This window comes from Nipponia nippon, unplaced genomic scaffold, assembly GCF_047370975.1.
Source record: "Nipponia nippon isolate SJK-2023a ecotype South Korea unplaced genomic scaffold, ASM4737097v1 scaffold_20, whole genome shotgun sequence".
NCBI lineage: Eukaryota > Metazoa > Chordata > Aves > Pelecaniformes > Threskiornithidae > Nipponia > Nipponia nippon.
In genome coordinates this window covers 4,980,747-5,000,944 of record NW_028262337.1, presented here as the reverse complement: position 1 = coordinate 5,000,944, position 20,198 = coordinate 4,980,747, and the positions used below count along the sequence as shown (strand labels likewise).

Here is a 20,198-nt window from a genome sequence, read left to right as displayed (position 1 = left end):
AACTGTGTTGTCCATTTCTCCAGTCTTGTAGCAAATTACCTTCACTGCTTTCTCAGCCATTGCAATGTCCTTAGTCTCTCTGTCTTCTTTAACTCCTTTTGGTTTTCACTAACGTGACTGCATTCTGGATGCTTAATTCTGGAGAGACTAACACTAGCAAGCTTCCATTTCTAGAAGGGAAATGGGTTATATTAAAGAAAGAGACAGCTCATAGTCTTTGACTCCGCTACATATTGGTGCTTGAGAAAGTTCAGATTTGGAGATGCCGCACTTGTGTATGTGTTTTAGTATTGACAGTTGTTTGTACTTAATGTTCATGTATCATTCTTAGTTGAGTTGGTGGGAAACGCCAAGGAAGAAAGGGTTTTGCTTCATTCAGTTTGGAGCTAGCCCAGTTAACACTGTCCAAGGACTTCATCCAAAATTTTAAAAACATCAAGTCACAAACCTGAGGTCGTTTCTCTTTGGTTAGTATTTTTCTCCCCATTGCTTGTGTGCAGCCCTTCCGAAACCACCGGGAGGGGGCTCTGGCAGCACGTGGCTGTGCTGCCGAAATCTTTGTTTCAGGCAGGGTTTTGCAGTGCTTAGGCTGTTAGTTAATTCCGCAGTGTGTTCGTTTTCTGAATTTACAGATTAGGTCTACAAAACACTCCCAGGCCACATTATTTAACAAGTCTACTTAAAGTATTACTGTATTGTACTAGGAATTTGCAGCTATACCATGTAGCCCAAACAAGGAATGCCAGTTAATTAGGCAGACAATCCAAGGGTTAAAAGTGGAAAATTTAGAAGAGAACTAAAGAATTTCTCACATTTCTGTTTAAATAATTTTGGGGTATGTTTTTAAATTTAAGGTCGTTCATGAAAACAGTTCTCCGTCTGAGATTGTGTTCACAGTAAGACAGCTTCCAGTACATGGATACATTCGGAAGTTTTCCTCAGAAGAAAGTTATCTTGGTGCTGACCAAAGGCCAGTTTTGAGCTTCACACAGCAAGATGTTGACGAGGGCAAAGTTCAGTATGTGCAGACAGTTTCTGACCAACTAGATGACCATTTTTCTCTGGATGTGACCAATGGTGTCCGAACAGTGAGTGGAATAGAGATCTCTGTAGACATCATCCCCAGAATGATTCCCCTGGAAGTACAGAACTTCACAGTAATTGAAGGGAGCTCGAAAGCCCTGGTTGAGGACTATCTAAAAATTTCTAGTAGACACTTCGCAGGACTCAGCTGTGAATTTATTTTAATTGACCAGCCAAAACATGGGTATATTGAAAACTCTCGTGTTCCTGGAATAAAGTTAAGCACATTTACCAGAAAACAGGTAATGCGTTTAGATCTGCTTTGCTGTAGTCACGATTAATTCTTTGTATTGCTAAAAGCTAATTTTTGCCTGCAGTGGGATGATTTGGTGGGAGGTGTAAGATGCACGAGTTTGAGCTTAATTCTGGCCTTGTACCGAAGATATTTGTGCAGTTGCTAGCTGGTTGTTTCGGGTGGGAAGGGAGGGTGCCTTGTTGTTGTGGTTAACCACATCATTTCCTTGTGAGCCACTGGTCACACAGATTAGTGTGCTATAATCACAGTACACTGATGGGGCACTCATATTCAGGCAGAGTTGTTGATACTCTGGAAACCTAAGACAGACAGACTGTGGGTACATTTTGAAAAGACGGAAACAGTGTGTAGATTGAACAAGGAGGAAGGTGGAAAAAAATGTCATGTCTTTGCTCACAGAGAGCCAGTATATGCATAACATGCTAATTTTCAGCCTTTTATCTCTAAGAAGCAAAATTGTGTCAGAAGTCACCATCTACTAATACTATGTTCAGTTTATAGATTCCAGGAAACATTGTGGTAAATATAGTGGGATTGGATTTTCCATTTTCCTTTCAGGGGGAAAGGGGAATGCCAAGACGGACAAGTTAAGATACTCTGGCTAGAGGAATGGAGAGATGAGCTGTAAAATTTGCTGTTGTGGACAGAACAAAGATAGAGGTACAGGTCAGATATGAGCATAAATAAAATCTTAGAAGTCATAAAAAGTTGAGGCAATAAATACAGAGGGGCATGACAGCTTGAAAATTTTTGGGTTTTTAATGTGGCATTCGTTTTCTTTTAGCCTCTTTAATTTTTCAGGTTGTTATATTTTTCAGGTGGAACAAGAATTAATCTACTATGTTCATGATGACAGTGAGGAACTGATGGACAACTTTACCGTGATAGTAAATAACACAGAACTGTGGAAACAAAGCTTGCCCCAAACTGTATTTGTAACAGTTACTGCAGTAAATGATGAAGCTCCTGTTATAAAAGTTAACAGAATTCTTCGGGTATGTTTGTCAACATTTTGAAATGTTAAAATTATTTCTAACCTAATACCATTCAGTGCACTTTCATTAACACCGTATTAGGTTTGTATCTGGTGGGATAGTCAGTATAATAAATGGTGGTCCTAGGATTTAAATAAATTAGTGTTAATGAAGGTAGGCAGTACATGGATAATGTGTATTTAGGGAGATTCTAGTCATCATGAAGAATATTTTCTGCTGTTGTAATGTAAAGTTTATCTAGAAGGCTGACCGAGTTTTTTTTTTAATCAAAGATACATCAAGTCTCTTGGACTGACATAGGGCTTGTGGGGTGGGATGGCTTGCACCTGGATCATTGTTGTGTTTCAGTGTTGTTTGCTAGGGCGTCTTGAGGGCTGTTAATGAACAGTGTAGCTTAGAAAAGTACCAGAAGTAATGATGATGAGGGTGCAAATATCTCACTGTTGTCTTTGCACAGCCTTCAGACCCCGTGCCTCTTGCCATTTAGTGTACTGAAGGGTCAGACCTGCTGAGGTGCGTTCTGCTGCCTGCTTCTCTCCGGATCCCCAATGGGACGGGCCAGAGAAGAAAGCAGCATTCTCACTGGCACTTCATTAGAGAATTGACTGTGTGTTGGGTATTTCTGATACAAAACAGGAATGTTCCCTTCCTTAAAAGTTCCAGATAAGAATAATGCAATGCAATCTGTGAAAATCTAGGCTGTTAGAGGTCATCAAAGTATTAGTGCAGACACTGAAGCTATTACTGTGTGATACTGTGAGCTAAAAAAAGGACATGCTAACTTGTTTCTAACTCCACACCCACCCCCCAGATTCCTGAAGAAAATTTTAAAATTGTTGACTGATGCTACAATTTGCTCTGAATAACCATAACTGGCTTTTTAATCTTTTGGTCTTTGAAAAAAGTCACTACTGTCACTTCAGTTTCAGTGCTTTTTCAGATTTATTTATTTATTAATTTATAGGATTATTATTTGTTTGTGTTATAATAGCACTCAGTAACCAGAACCAATTTATTACGGACGCTGTGCCCATGTAAACCAAAAAGCCCCAGTGTGTAAAGGCTTCCAATCTGAGATCTGATGAGTAAAAACAAATGAGGTGACTCTGAAAAGAAGAATGAAATGGATATGGGTCAGCTAACAAACCTGTGGTCACAGTAAACCAGGTGAGAGGCAACAAGACAGAGAAGATACTTAAGAATACATTTGAAAGAAGCTAAGCAGGGTATTTTGAGGCTACATCATCCCCAGTGTGGGGATAGTGGTAGTATTGTGCAGCTTTGCAGTGACAGCAGGTAGTCTGTGATTATCTGCAGATGTCCACAACACGAGACACCGCACCCTGTGCAGAGACTGCTGGCAGAAGGGCAGACTCATTTCACAAGCATCTGTGTGGTACAGAGTAAAACCTTCCCTGGTTAAAGTAATTACAGTGGTACTCTACAGACATCAGCACAGCACGCAGTAATGTTTGTCTAGTTGCAGACGAGAAGGATATATGTCCAGTCAGAAATTTTTCTGTGTCTCCCTTCTGGTGCATTGCTGGCACTGAAATGCAGTCTATTAACAGAACTGAGGCTATGCAGTACACTGCAGTGCAGCATATGGATTTTTCTAAAAATACCAGTAAGTCTAGACTTCCCAATAACAATGATAACACAGCTTAACCTAGCCAAAGTTGGTCCTCTCTGCTGGGGACACAGTTTGCATACCCAGAACCAAGATGCTGCCTTTGTGCCTGACGTTTTGCTGGTCATGCATAAGCTGTTGCTGAGAAAGAATCTTTATTTTTGTCATGAGTGGGTACTAATATGCACACATATGTTGGATTCATGTGCGGACTAAAACAAAGCTGTCAGTCGAGTTAAGTACTGGGAGGAATACACTGATATGATCCTCCTTCAGACCAAACTTGCACATCCCAAGTAGGTGGGAGAAAGTGGGTTTTTCTTAGTCCTGCTAAATATTGAGATGAGCCAGGCATTCCTGTGTAGGATGATACTTGCTGGCCCCATGCGCTAGCCAAGCAGTCTGTGCTCCTCAAGGACATTGCTAGTGGTGAATGTTGGGTAATAAACTCTCTGTTGTTTTAAAAAGGCAGTAGCTCTTCTATATCTTTTGAAATACTGGAAATGTGTAAAATATACAAAAATATAAAATGAGGGACCAGTACTATGAAAACAGAGGTCCAGTAGGACCATTTGAGTTGACTGGAGTTTAGCACCTCAGAAATTTTGCACACCTCCATATAAAGAGTTAGAAACAACTACAGAACAATTAAAAAATAGGTTAGCTTTTGGCATCTGCTGTTGAAAAATTGCTTCTCTGAAGAGCTGCGTTACATGGCCAGGGATGTTGATGTGGATATACGAAAGTTAATTTTGGCGTTTGTCATGGGGCTTCTGGCCAAATACAAGAAACTGTTGAGCATGTGCACACATGCTGAATGAGTCCTTCAATTCTGGCTGCCTCACTTCTGAGGCATCCATAACGGCCCTTCTTCAAACAACCTTGTGTGTTGTTATCAAGGTTATGAACACCATCAAGGGTGTGAACACCATGGGAGGAGTTCCAGGAGGAAAAACAAACAAACATTTTGGGAGTTGTTTCTGATTTTTCTCTAGGAAGTCAAAGTGAAGTTTTTAGGGGTTTGGGTTGTTTTTTTTTTTTTTTGGCGGTGAATTTATGACATGTTGAAGTATTTACATTAACATGACATATGAGATACAGAAAATTCTACTGTCCTGAGAGCTTCTGTAATGTATGCTAGTAATTCTTGCATTTAAAGCCTTTCCATTAGAACAGTAAGTGCATGAGGGATATGTTTATTTAGAAACTATACAGTATTTTAGGTATAATTTCCTAAAATTTCCACAAGTTCTATGGTCATTTTTTTTCTGGGTTGGGAATGGGGAAGGGAAATAGGATATTTTTAATAAAATCACTATCCTGGCATTATTTCCTTCATTTATGTGTGTGTTTAAATATATTTATGGGTAGTGATGCTGTGAAATGACTGTATCCTCCCATTGCCACAAGAGGGCCATATTTTCCTAGAGTTATTTTTTTTTTAAAACCAAATTCAAATGTAGATTTTTTTTTTCCTTTAAATCACTCACTCACCAGAGTATTAAAATGGCTGTGAATATAGAGTGTCTGGTAGGATATGTAGCATGCAAGGAGATACTGATAAGCTGAATGCTCTAAGTAGAGCAGAATGGATTATTTCTCAGCGGGCAGTGTCATGAACCTTTTTTTGGACCATGCCTGTGGAATGTGTTAGGCACATGCAAACTTAGTGTAATGCTACATCCTGGAAGTTCAGATACAGTTTTCATGGTGCTCTTCAAGGAGGACTTGATCCCAGATGTGGAAAATAAGCCACTTGTACAGTATTTGCAGTATTCTGAGTGTCTGCTTCCCTACAGCCCTTTTCAGCTCTTGGATCTCCTTTCAGTCCTCAAGGATCATGTTGCAGGTCATGGAGCATCTTAGCATGTACAATACTTCAAAAAGCATCGTGACTTAGTGTGCTGGAACAATAGAAATAAATACTGACTTTATAGGAAAACAGCTCTTTTTTCCTCCAGTAAGAGAAAAAAATTCAAAACTTTTGGACATTTAATGAGTCATTTGTAATAACATGTTTGCATAGTTCTTTCTTAGGTTGTTGCACATTCTGTATGTGGCCTTTTATTTTCTGTGTAGAATGATCTGAATCGAGTGCTACTGAGATGAGTTAAAGGGTGTCCGTACAAAACCAGTGACACTGATGTACTTACTTGGTGCCGCTCAGTAAGTCAGCCTTTGGTATTAGTTATCATCCACTGTTTTCACAGGTGGTGTCTTTTATCGAACTTTGATAGTAGTAATTACATTACAGAGGAATACATATCCCAAGGGAGAAAATACCTCTTTCCTGGTTGCAAGATATCTTCTATTATAAAATGTAACACAACTTATTTTTCATACATTTTTTCTAATTAGAAAACACATATAATTTCATTTTAGTATCTCTTTTTCCATGGCACATATTTTGTGACACAAAGTAGTCTGAAATCTTTCCTCTATTGAAATGTCATGGCAAAAATCCCAGTGGCTTTAAAAGGTTTTCTTCCACAGTTTTTATTAAAAAGTAAAATTAATACTTAGGGAAAAATTTGTGATTGCTGATTTTTGGTTTTGGCAGAGGTAAAATGCCCTTTGTCAAGGATCACATTTCCTCTTCAACCATTTGGTGTGATGTTCTTACCAGATATTTGTTAAGTGTACTAAGGCCCTAGGAGGACAGGAAGGAACAATGCAGTATGCATTTTGAAGCTCCAGCTGAGGTTTTTCAAGGCCCAGGCTCTTAAGATTGTATGCTATATAAACTCTAAATGGAAAGAATTGGTATTGATGTATTGAACATTTAGGAATTTAATTTCATGTTGAGATAAATATGTGTTTTTCTTTGTTAGTACTTTTGTCTGTAATTCCAAATAAATACAGCAAAGATGAAGGGTAAAATGGGCTGTTGCTTATTGTTCCCAAACAAGAAATTATCCGGTGAGATAAGGATGAAGCTCAGATAGCAGTCCTTTCTGCTTGAAAGAAGGCTCTTGCAGTTTGTGCATATCTTAAGCTAAAAAAAAAAAAGGCATTTAGATTTATTAGAATTAAGTAATGAGTTTTATACCATCTTTCCAAATGCTAGTTAGCTATTTTGTCTGGAAGCATGACCTTGCAAAGTGCTAAGCAGCTGTTGGAGGTGTTGATTCCTTCATCTCCCACTGAACTGAGCACCTCTGTGGGTTGTTTGGTGCACTAAAAAGGGGCCTTTAGTGCATGTTGTTATAAAGAAATAATGCAGCTACAAGAAATGTTCCATTTGTATTAGAGATTTTGCTGTCCCCAGGCTGTTTTTCTTTTTTCTTTTCTGCTGATGAAAGTACAGCATATTGAATGCCTTGCCTGCTGTGAAGTACATGACACTAATATTCATGTGTATGTGTTGGAAAGGAGCTCCTTGACTCAGTTATCAAAATACAATTTTGTTATGTTTGTAAGAGTTTGGATAGTGCCTGACAAAGAGCACTCGTGCTGCAGCTGTCTAAAACTCAAACTGGTGTAGGGTGTGTTTGCTTGTTATTATTATTTTGTGATCTTGTTTTTTGAAAACCATTTGCCAACATTAACTATTCCAGTCCATGATCAGAGATTTGGATGCACAGTAAGGAAACCTGTCATAGCTGCTAGCGTTGCACAGCACAAATCTTTATTCTTTCTTTTCTTTGACTTCCCCCCCCCCCCCCGATTTTCTTTTGTATGCATTTTCTTTATTATTACTATTTTTTTTTATTTTTGCTTTTCTAGGTCTGGGTGGGTTCAGTCACAGAAATAACTATTGATGACCTCTGTGCAGAAGACAAGGACTCCTCACCATCAGAACTGATATATTCCATCACTCCACCTAGCAATGGGCACTTGGCTCTGAAGTTTTCTCCAAACAAGAGCATCCTTAGTTTTACCCAGGCTCATATAATTGAAGGGCAGCTGGTATTTGTGCACAACGGTATGTGGTATCAAAAAGACCACCTCTGTTACCAAAATACCCTTCCTATTCAGTATATTTGTGTTTGTAACCCTTTGAAGATCTCCTTGTGATGTCACACAAATCTCAGAGCACCAATTATGTGATACAAGATCTCACAAACTAAACAGGAAAGAGTCTGATGACTACTTAAATGTGTGCTCACCAAGAAACGTTGCTGTATTAGTGGTTCAGTTGGTAGCAGCCTTTTTTCTCAAAGCAGGTTTGCAGTAGGGGAATGTTGCCTTGCAGCTTTCAGAGATACGAAATCTATTTTTTTGGCCATTGTAATTGAGAATCTCCTGAAGCCTTCCTGTCTTGCTACAGTGCAGAGCTATTCGTGGACCAGCAGTCTCTCGGATACCCACCACAGTGTACTCATGTTCCTGAGCAGCTCTGGGCAATGAAGTTATGGGTAATCTGGGTGATGTCAGCCTCTCTTTCAGGCTGTGAAGGAATTCAGCTTTAACCATTGGCTCTTTTTTGCCGCTGGCCAGAGCTAGAGATTGAGTTATTTGTGCTGCTGCTACAGAGGGAATGTGTGGGCAATAAAAAAAGAAGTTAGGGCAGCTGCATTCATCCTTGAGTGGCAGTGCTGGGAAGCCGCAGGAATGAAGATCCCAGCGGGGTTCCAGCCAGCAAAAGAGGTGGAGCTTTTACAGGGCGATAGCTGCTTTTCGCCTGCTGCAGCTCTATTATCGTTACCTCGGCTGAAAGAAGAAAGGAGGTGCTAAAGAAGAAATAAACCAGTTTTGGGGAAGGAGATGGAAGAGGTACAGCAATTTCTTGCCAGCCCCGAGGCAGGCTGGAATTATTTCCAGTGCTCCCTGGGGTGCAGCAGTCACTCCAGATCTGTGCTGTGTCTTCATGAGGCTTGGTGCAGGTTAAAGTGCTCTGACTTCTGATGCGCTGTCTTGCAGAGTGCATATGTGTTGCTGAAATTGCTCTACAAGCAGCTGCTGGTGAGCTGTAAGTATCCTGCTCAAATAATTTGGTCAGAAAATGAAAGGTCAAGAGCATGGTACAAGTGAGCCAAGCTGTTCAAATTGTTCCGAGGGAGACTTTGACATGTAAAATGGTGGTACGAGGGTGGTAATCTCGGTGTGAGGAAATGAGTCCACTCTGTGTTCCAGAAAAGGCAAATGCACATCTGTAGCCTTAGGAAGTGAATCTTGATTAATAAAAAGAACAGCAAATTCAATTTTCCAGTGTGTGGGAGTGTGGGTTGTACAGTAAATTTGAAATGTAAAATTGCCCAGGTCGTGTGTCAGCTCTTGCAGCTGCTCTAGCTCTGCCATCTGCTCAGCCTCATGGCCTCCAGTGTTTCAGAAAGTACTTTGGACATTTTGCTTCTTTTCCTTTTTCAGTCTGTGATTTTCTTTCCCCCTTCATCTTGGACTCTTTCTAGAAGTGTACTTGTTACTCTCATCTTCTTGCTCCCAGTCTTGTCCTGGGGCCTTTCCTTATTTGGTTGCTGTCATTCAGCTTTTTACTCCTTTTCTCTTCAGCTTCTCTGTCCCTCATCTTCCATCTTACAGCGTGTGCTAGCTTCTTTGGCTCCTCCTGGGAAGTACCCCCACTTCATGTTCTCCAAAGCCTGGCGTCTACTCTTCCTACTCACTCTAACCCTTTCCAAGGGGAAGAGCAGCATCTTCTTGGCTGAGGCAGCTCTTCCATCCTCTGGCTGCTCCTCATGGCACCACAGATCTTTTACATCTGTACATGGCAGTGACTCTCCATCCTCAGGGTCTTTTGTACTGCCAAAGAAAGTACTACTGTACTTTGCTTTTATGCCTGTAACATTAGACTTGATAAAATTTTCTCTTCATCTTTGCTCAGTTGTGTGAGTCAGATTGTGCTGCTTGTTCTGTGCTGTGAGTTGCAAATACCCCTCTTTGTTCTCATGTGTTCCCCTTAAATTTTGTGTTTGTTTTGTCTGTAATCCCCAATTGTTCTGTCACCAGCATAAATGCAGAACCAGAACACACCTTTCCTTTTCTGTACTCTTTCAGTGTGAGAATTCCTTCCCTTTTCCACCCTCACTTCACTCCAGGGTGGGGGTACGTGTTCACAGTATGCGGTCTGCCCTTAAACCCCGCCAGTGTTTTCCTTAAACACAGTACTGGTCAGTACTGAATTGAACTCTTGTTGGTTCTGAAGTCTCTGTGTCTTTTCAGTGCAGTTTTTACAATCCTCTTTCTGGTGTCCTTTTTATCACCTCTGATCAGATATGTCTTTAAAAATTAATTGTGATAAAATAATACATGCTCCACCCAAGCAGCACTTATGGATTTACTTCTGTACCTGACTCTGCCAATGACAAAGTGTCTGTATCAATAAGGCAGTTGACCTGCATTAGCCAAAAAAGCAAGTGAGGCTAAGTAAGCCTTTTTTTCCAAGCTGAGGCAAATATCAGACTTCTCAATGCCTTTTTTAAATGTGCAACTACTTGTGCATTTTTATCAAGAGAAAATATCAGTGAATAAAAGCTTTTAAAATAAAAGCAATATGACCTGATCTTCCAGAGATGCTTCATTGCCTGGCTATGGATATAAGACCATTGCCTAGGGTAGTTGTTAACTATAATGTCAGAATGTCAGAATGCACATTTGATTCTTCTGATATGTTCATTTATAGTTAGACAAGGAGTGCTGATCTTTAAGTGAAAGTACATGGCACCCTCTCACTTTCGGGATATATATTCATGTAGCAAGATCTTGTGGCTAAATTGGACAGAGTAATGAGGGGAGCAGTGGTAACTGTTTGCAACAGTTAATGTTTCAAGTTTTCATTCTCTCTTTCTACCTAATTAAACAATCTGGGGAGCCTCTACTTAAAGCAAGATTTAGGAAGCTCTGTACACCTCAGTAGTCAGTTCTGAGAGATGTATTTTTAAAGGAATCCACTCAGACTCCTGGAGGTATTTTGCTATCGCTTGTGCCAAAGTACATACAGGTCCTAAGATTAAAGAAAAAAATGTGTGTTTATTATGAGTACACGTAACCTCTGAAATAGTTCAAGCTGTGACAACATAGCTCTTCAGCAAAGCTGAAGCGGAGCAAAGAGGCAAAGGAAACAACCTGTGAGTTGATTCAGTCCTTTAAATGTAAATCAAAGTGAAAGAACATTCTAGTTGTTTTTCTCCCCCAATTCCTTCTTCGCCAAAATGTGACTGCTTAAGTGCTTTGGTCCCTCCTAAGGTATAAAAGGAGTAGGAAATTTAGGAGTCATTGTCTCCCCAAGTTTAACTTGGTTTCAGCTCCACTGGGGTCAGTGAAGAAAGGGAGGGGCACTCTGCTAATTTACATCTAAGGGATGTCTGGCCTTCAGTGTAAGCAACAGCCAGTAGTTCTTTGTTGGGAAGGTGTTCTCTGCATTATTAATTTATTTAATTCTAATTAAGATACAAAGGTACTGATCAAAAATTGCTTCAGGATGACTTTGGATGCATTTCACTGTAGCCAAGAGCAAAAGGTGTCCAGTGTATGTTTGTATGTTTTGGATGACAAATAGAATATTACAAGAATAAATTTACGTTTTTGTTTTCTACAGGAGCAATGTCTGGAGGCTTCAACTTTCAGGTAACAGATGGTTTGAACTTTGCACCTCGACAGATTTTTAGCATCACAGCTCGGATGCTAGTCATTAGCCTTGAAGTGAACAAAGGACTCGGAGTCTTTCCAGGTCTGTTTTATAAGATAATCATTATTTCATCCACTTGAAAAAATTGCATAATATATGGTTATTTGTCAGATAGCTAGCTGGCTAAATTATAGAAAACTGTACCTGGGAACATCTATCTGTCTGATTTTTAAAAGAACAGTTATGTTTTCTCAAACAACATGTTGCTTTATTGTTTTATAGTCTTTAACTTTTTGATATGCGCATGTGCTTGGAGATACAGAAATTGGCAGTAAAATATATAAGCATAGTGTGACAGTAATGTTGTCTGCCCAAGCTCTGAACATTCCTCATTCAGATTTGTTTAAAAGCTCTATATTATATTCATATATTTAGAGGTGTCTTAGCTGGTTGTGATTTTGCCTGGTAAGAGCAGAGGGAAGCTTGTGTCCATGGGATTCTCAATAGCACACGTAAGCTCACCAGGTTGCTAGTTCACTTTCTTGTTGTTTGAGCTAAGTTATGGAGAGCAGCACAGACTCACTGATGAATCAGAAGGACTGAAAACTTTGATTCGTATTTGTGCATTTAGAACTAGTTGGATCAGCAGCTGAGTATTTTTTTAATGAAATCCTACTCCTGCAGGAGCTGACCAGAGCCATTTACTGCTTTGCATTGGCAAGAGTAATCCCTCGTTGAGTTAGTAATCTAACATTAATTGAAGCATTAAAGGAGAAATGAAGATTAGTCTTCTCTCAGCAACGTCTTCCATCACACTTTTGTGTGCGCTACCTTCTTTCTGCTCTGAACATGATCTGTACAGCCAGAGAAAGACTGAGAATTGGTAAAGCTCTATCGGTATTAATCTGTACTTTGATTTATTAATTTGATACAGAAGAGCAGCACTTTAGTTTTCTTAAACTTCCTGAATATAAGCTGCATAAACAAAGTCTTGCAACAAAAGCCACTTAAACACAGGCAACAAAAAATGAGATCGTAGCAGCCTGATCTTCTAATTCAGTCGATATAAATGGGATTCACACAAATCCACTTACAAAGCTTATTAATCTGCGATTTTGGTGTGTAAGGTTGCCTTAGGCACAGGGATTTACAGGAATTCTATCTTGAGCCAAAGATAATTGTAAGAAAAATATGCCTGATACTTCCATAGAAGGCAAAGTCTCTAGACTGTCTTATCAGTTCTCCGGTTTGCAAAATACAGTATTTCTTTCAGCCCTGCAAGCTGTATTCATCTAAGCCTACAGTTTTTATGAATTCTTGCTTACTCTCGGTTAGCAAAATTTCTTTTTGGTGTTAAAAAGTATTGCTAGCTTTTTCACCTGTTCTCTTTATGATACTTTTTAAAGATGTTCTGGAGCTGTATGGGTTTCAGCTGTACTTGCTTATCATGAAATGACTGTTACAACAATGATGGTTCCAAATGGTTAATACACATAAAAACAATAGCCGATGTCCTGTTATGCTTTATAGCACTGCAGGAAAAGTTAATTTTGAGACAACTTGAAGAATCTTCTCTCTAGGGAAGTAAAAATTGAATATACCATGAAGAATTTGCAATATCTTCACGACTGGGTATAAACTGTTCTCTCAAGCCTATTGTTCCGCGATTTTATAAGAGCATGTACTGCTGTTTTCTTTTGTGCTGAATATACCAGATTTGTTTGTACAATTTATGGATTTTTTTTTTTTTTCTGGTCAGCAGAAGCTTGTTTTATTCAGCATGCTCAGTAAATTGACTGCTAGATATACGAGTTTTTTCTTACGTATGCTAGATATCTACAAGGTGAGGATTTACTCTCTTCAGGGAAGCAATTGCTTGAAGAAGGAGTGAGCCGAGTTGCTCTTTGGGAAGGAGAGGCAGCCTGACTTGTAGGTATTGGGAAGCAGAGATGTCTAAGCAGTCAGTAGATGAGATGATTCGTAACTGTTTAGCGGTGATAGGCAGAATGCTTATGCCAAAGCACTTTCCAAATCTTAAATGTAGGCAGTAAAAATGGATACCAAAATTATTAAGTACCGATAATGTCCTTATGCTGTTGCATTCTACTTGTATGAATTAGCTTGGCCCTACTCTGCATCACCCATCCTGGCTGTGTGTCTTCTTCCCCTATCTCTGTTCCTTTCCTCTGTGTTTGCGTGGGGTTGGTTTTGCAGTCTCTCTGCTCCCGTGTTTGGGAACAAGCAGACACTTGTTCTCACTTCTCTTTCCTTCACCCAGTCTGTTGGCTGGCAAATAACATTCCTCTCCCTGTTGAAGTGTCAGACCAGAGCAGAACTACTGCACGTGCTGGAAAAGGTTCTCAAGGCTCAGGGCAGAAGTGGGTGAAGGACAAGGTTATGTCTGGGGGAGGATCCCATTTTACAGGAAAGCACGAGAGACTTTGTTATCTGTGGCCCGAGACTGTAGTTCAGCCTGTGCTGTGCAGTGAGCAAGATCAGGTCTATTAGGAGCAAGCGGGGGCTTTGTGGCACACATCCTCTGCCCCCATGTCCCTGCATGGTGGTGGTGGTGGGATAACCCGGTATGGTTATGAAAAATTGGAGCGGTAACTTCTGCCACTATAGTGTGACCACGTTTGAGAGTTATTCTTGTCTTACTCTGTTAAAGCAATGAGGCCCGATTTGCATAAGTAGGAGATTATTGAGAAATAACTGTGTTTGCAGATACACGTGGTCTGATTAGCTGTTGCTTTCAGTTGTACATTCCTGACCACATCTGTACGCGCAACACAAGGTCGTGCTTCCCTCTCTGCGTGTCACGCAAAAAAGGGAAGAGAGAGGAAGAGGAGGGAGACTTCTTGAATTAGAAATAGTGTGGCAGACTTTTTCTAGACCTGAGGGACTGCTTCGCTTTTCAAAGCAGTATGGAGACAGAGAGGCATGGGAAGGTGAAAAGGTGAAAACGGGCAGAGCCAGAGATCTCACTTCATTATAAGAACTCTGTTTCAAAGTAGACATGGCTTGAACCAGGGCACAACTACATGTAAACAGGCAGCATCCTGATGTTACTAATGGCTTGCAAAACATCCCCATTCTTCAGTTTGCTTACCATATTTTTTCTTCTGAATATTATAGCAGGAACATGCTATTTTGTGTTATTCTGGGATAAACATTATGCTTTATTGAAGATGGACTGGTAATTCAGACTTCAAGGATATATACTGCTAGTATCTGAAATGATGCATTGATACCTATAAAAGCTTGTTTCTCAAGAAAAAAAGAAAATGCAAAAATGGAGGCAGAAGTGGGGGCAGGGGGAATAGGATTATGGGAATCCATTTCTCCTCCAAAAGTATCGTTAAATGTGAGATTTAGTTTGCTGAGTGTGTACCATGAAACAGTGCACCAAAAAGAAGGCAAATAAAACTTCCTTTTTCTTTTAGAAAATGACTAGGTTTGGTTTTGTCACAGCTATTGTCAAAAATTGTCTTGGTTTGACTAAATCCCAGAAAGCTCTTCATAATCTTTATAATATTTAAGCCAGAAGGTGCTGGTTAGTGTGGTGCTATGCACTAGAAGGATTTTGTTACCCCTCAGTCTCCATCCATCTTAATAATACATTATTTCAGTTCAGGCCGTTATTTCTCTTGTGTGATGTTCTTCATAATTTGTTTAATTAAATATTTTTTTAAATTTCATTTAATGAAAATCATCTTTCCTATCGATAAAGTGTGGTTCAAGCTTCTGGTAATAATCGATTTTGGTTTGTGTGTTCAGTAGAAACTTTGCTGTGTTAAGCCTTCTCCCTGCCAAATCACCCTGCCTTCTGTGGGCAACTGGGATTACCAAAAACATTAACAATGGTGACTCCAGCTGGAGTTTGAATTCAGTTCTAGATATGTAATATAGGAACAGGGCTTCTTATACCTGTTCTGCTCCTTACTTTGGGTTGTTTTTGCAGAAGCTAGTATTTAGCAATTACATGTGCTGAAGAGAACTGCACTTTTTTAGTTTCTGTAAAACAAAGGTACATCCTACTGATGGGCTTTTTGATTGAAAAAGCTGTAGAAGCGTTGTAACTAGAAGGTAACTAGAAAAAGTGTAAACCTGCTGATCTTATAAAATGTTATTAAGATGCTAAGTAGAATACCTAGATGAGAGGGTGAGTTATGCATACAAAACTTACCCTTTGGGAAAAATTGCTGTTGCAAATCTATGTTACTTATAACTGACATTTTTTAGGTTCCAGGAAACCTATTTCAAGACATGATCTGAAAGCTGTAACCAATGATGTGGCCAATGCAGGAAACAGAACTATAACTTTTATGATTGTAACTTCCCCAAAACTCGGAAGGCTGATCAGAGTAAATTCTGATAATACCACTCAGGAAATCCTCAGTTTTACGCAGTCTATGGTAAGCATTTACTTTATAATAACTAGTTTGGGGGTAGATTGTTACTTCAAAGGGCATCTCAATTGCTTGTTCTTTGTCTGATCCACTTATATCTGTTAAGTAACCAGGCATATGTGACCCATCAGTGCAATCACCCAGATTTGCTGTGTCATTAAATATCTGGCATCTAGTAATGAATGCAAGAGGAGCCTTTGTTCCCCTCTGCTTAGATACTAGCAGGGTCTTGGCAATTCCCACTGTTTTGCTTGTAGCGGTGTTTTTCAAGAAGAGCTGTTCTGGTGCCATTAACCAGCAGTCCGAGGTTGGAAGCCTTTAGTTTTTGGCAGAAAGAATAGCCTTTTGCTCTATGAAAAGTCCAAGTATCAGATTCATTTCAGCTGTACACAGGCCTCATGGGTGTCCCCAAGAGGACTTTTATTGACTTAATTGGCAGTGATATTAAGTGTTTAGAGAATCTTAACTGTGATACAGGGTCTCATACTTGAATGACTAAAACGTGGCAGCTCATGTAACTTGATGGAAAACATTATTTTGCAACCAAAATTACTTATGTCTGTGTGCAGAATCTGAATATAACTGTGTGCTCTGCGTGCAGTAAATTATTCTCAGAAAATCTAAGCAGGGGAGATAAACGGAGCTCAATCTCCTGACTTTGCTGGAGGAAAAATTAAGAGATAATTTGGTCTTAATCTACATTTACAGATTTTAAAAGTGGCGGTTTGATTTAGTGTATGAAGGAATGAGAAAATCTGATGGCCAGAAATTGAAACTTGACCAATAAAACCTGGAAAAAAGGTTGACATTTTTATTAGTTATCACCAAACTTTGAAACAACCTGACCAAGGACTGCAGTGGAATGAATCTCCACTTGAACTTTATAAATCAAGATGAACACAGAATGTTTCTCTATAAACTATATTCTAATTCAATTATGTTAGTGGTCTTGTTGCAATAGTTGCTGAGTTTTGTCTTACATTATGAGGCAGATGAACTGTAGAATGACACTGTTCCCTTCTATTCCTAAAATGTGTGATTTTTATGAGCATCAGATGAAAGAGTTAAGCGTGTCAGACAGAAAATCTTTCAGCTAAGGTTTTGAAGTTTTACTCTTTTTGCCTATGGGTGTGATTTTCACATATGTTTATCAGACAGTGCCATGTCAGAACATGTCATTTATTCTCTATAGCTTTAGTTCTTAGTGAGGTATAGCTAACTTTCCCTTGAACTTTGTAAATTGTGTAAGGATTTCAGCTGTAATAATGTGTATGCTTTTCTTCTCTGTCAGAGGTATTTATATTGGCCATTTTCGCTTCAAACAAGTAGAGCTAAGTGACTTATTGCAGGTAGGATTAAGGTTTCCTAACCAGCTTGCAATTTATTCTGGTACAGAATGAGGTATAAGGGAGAGAAAAGAGATCCTAAATAAACTTTCACTGTCTGGCGTGTTGTAGCCACAATGAAGTTAAATATCAGTGAGAAAATGACATTGATATTACAAACATTGTATATTCTCCATGTAATGGAGAATAAAGCATTCAATTTCTGTTTGGTAATAAGAAGTCTGTAAATCTAATTTGAATTGAAAATATTTTGCATTAGTTTAGTTTTTTGGGTTTTCATTGACTTCATTCTGTTTTGTGAAACTTGGAAGTTTCACTTCTGAAAAGTACTATGCAGCTAGCTTCTAAAAGTAGTTAGCACTTCAGAGTGCTGAACTCTTCCTTATGCCCTGTGGTTTGTTGCTTTGTTGCCAAAGAAGAAGGAAAAAAAGAATTGAAATCACTATTGCATTCCAAGAATTTTTTTCACAGAGAGTTATTGTTCAGCCAATATAAGAAAATTAATTGCACATTAAACACAGTTGAATAACACAGTAGTTTTTGACATGTTTGGGGTTTTTTCTCTGCCAGTACTTTCTGTGGTGTCTTCGAAGTATTTTCATCTTGCAGCAAGCCACAATTTCTTCATTATATTTAAAGTCATTACAGAGGTAAACACAGAAATCCTCACCAATTCCATTCTCTTCTTAGCCCAGATATTAGCATGGGCTTGCAATTAAAAAAAAGATAACCCTAATAAGATTGATACTAAACACCGCTGAATTTAAAGGATGCATATTGTGCTTGTTCTTCTTACAAAAATTTGCTTTCTCCAACTTGAAGTCCTAAAGACATGCTTTGGAAAGTTATCCTGAACCAACATATCGTTCTATTATCAATTTTGTTTGTTTTGTCCTGTAATAGCCATTAAGAATTAAATCCGTATAGGGGAAGCATAAACCTGGAGATGTGCATATAGGATTTTATCACATCAGTCTGAATTTTCTAGACAGTAAGATGGAATGGTTTTGAGGTTACTGAGAAAACCGACCCTGAAAGCCATTTCCCTAGTGATCTCAGTGGGGGCTGTTGTAGTAGTTTCAGGATTAGCACACTCGGTACTCACAGCTCCAATTCTGTAGTGCTAAAGTGCTTCATCCATGATAGCAGCAGGGTTTTTTTTGTTTTCCTTTTTCACACCTTTCAAGCATATGTGCTGGGAATCTGTGCTAATGAGTTCCTTCAGGGTCTTTGCAAGCTGTGTAGAGTATGTTAAAAATAGTGAACTTAGAACCGGTACCATCTCAGGCAGGGATCTCTTTGATAATTATAAACTAACACGTACAAACCAGGTCAGTAGTTGCCTGGGAAGTTCCCAAGGATTTAATGGGTATAGCTGTCTTCTCTCCAGGTCAGTGAATGAACTCGCAAGCGGACTAGACACTGAATCTACTAGATGAGATTTACTAAGTGTTCTAGTCTTGTGGGTATTAGGTATCCTATTGTAGTTGCAATGTATTATGGTATTGATGTTAAAGATCAAGTGATGAGAATCCTAGTCTGAAAATACTGCCTTTTACCTATTTTGAGATAAATGGTTGCATCTTGTATAGATGTGTGTTTCTCTGAAGATTTACTGCAGTATTCTGCTTTGAAGCTTAAATCCTCATGGTGGGAGTGATAGGATTCCCTTGAGTATGATGATGTGCAAGGTTAGTGAAGGCAGGTGTAGGGCAGGCCAGATTCCTTCCTGTCTCTTAGGAATCCCCCTTCTTGCCATGATGTAGAAATTTTCCACTAAGTAGTCCCATCAGCTCTTTGTTTATAAAAGAGAGTATATTTCAATGGTCATTGCACCTCTTTCTGGTTTCCGTAGTCTCTTACCAAGTATCTTTTGCTGTTCACCGTGAAACACCTCATCAAAGTCCTTTTCAAGCCTTCAGTCTTTCCTATGCTTTTTCAGGACAATGAGTCCAGCCCCATTGGTGTCCTTATAAAGAAAAAACCCTAGACGTATGATACTCCAATTCACTAAAGATACAGTCCAGCTGAGCTCCTGTTCACCATTACTGTTGCTGGTTTGAGATAAGTTTCTCAATGTTGTATATCTCTGTTCCTCACATAAGGGCTTTACTAAGTGTTCATGCCCAGTAATGTTTCACCTACCTTCAAGTATGCTTGTCTGGCAACACAGAGTCCATCTTCAGAGAAAGAGAAATGCAAGATAATTTCAATGTAAGTTACATGTACCTTAGTCCATGCACAGCGTGTAAAGGCCTCTCTTGAACAATGTTCTTAAGATTTTTTTTTTCTCTCTTTACATTTCTGTGTTTAAAATTATTCTCCTCTTATACCTATGGCTTTTCTTTACCTTAAACAGGTGGATGAAGGTGTGATCATGTATGAGCACTTAGATGTCGAGTCAGCTGGCTGGAGTGCAGAAGACTTCTTTACGTTTACCATCTTCTCTCCACCATCAGCTTTGGACCTCCAGGTGTTCCATATTGTAATTTCATATGAAATTACCAGGCATGATCAGAACAGTCGTCTTCTGGCAAATACAGGTAAAGATGTTATGCTGTTTGGGCTCCAAAGTATTTTGGATCTGTTAGGGTTCCAATGAACAAATGCGAAAAAACAAAGGCTACTTTCTCTTCAGTAACAAATGACCAGAATACCATACTACCACAGAGTGTAGTGTAAGTAGTAGCTTGGAAAGCTGCATCACTGCGTCTTTAAAAATGACATTTACTACCTATGTTTGATCCTTCCTACTGCTGTAGTGGGTATTCTCCATTTTGCTATAACGATAGGTGAAAACGCTGTCAGAAGCTTTGAGATATTGATATTTGTTTAATCAATGTACACATCAATAGAAATTCTTGTCTTTTATATGTGCCTGTATCTGAAAAATAGTAATATATTTTTAGCCGTGACATGTGGAAATCAAGGATATCAGGAAGCAGAAACTTTTC

At 39.1% G+C, this 20,198-nt stretch overlaps 1 protein-coding gene across 4 annotated transcripts in view; it reads left to right on the top strand.

The window, feature by feature from the left end:
• LOC104016600 (chondroitin sulfate proteoglycan 4-like) overlaps positions 1–20,198 on the top strand; it is a 53,820-nt gene that overhangs the window by 15,283 nt on the left and 18,339 nt on the right. For all 4 annotated transcript variants that reach the window (XM_087759894.1, XM_087759893.1, XM_087759895.1 and 1 more), the window contains exons 4-9: positions 855–1,325; positions 2,158–2,334; positions 7,691–7,889; positions 11,460–11,591; positions 15,732–15,904; positions 19,604–19,787. In XM_087759894.1, the coding sequence (XP_087616020.1) occupies positions 855–1,325; positions 2,158–2,334; positions 7,691–7,889; positions 11,460–11,591; positions 15,732–15,904; positions 19,604–19,787 (1,336 nt within the window). The remainder of the gene's footprint in view (positions 1–854; positions 1,326–2,157; positions 2,335–7,690; positions 7,890–11,459; positions 11,592–15,731; positions 15,905–19,603; positions 19,788–20,198) is intronic.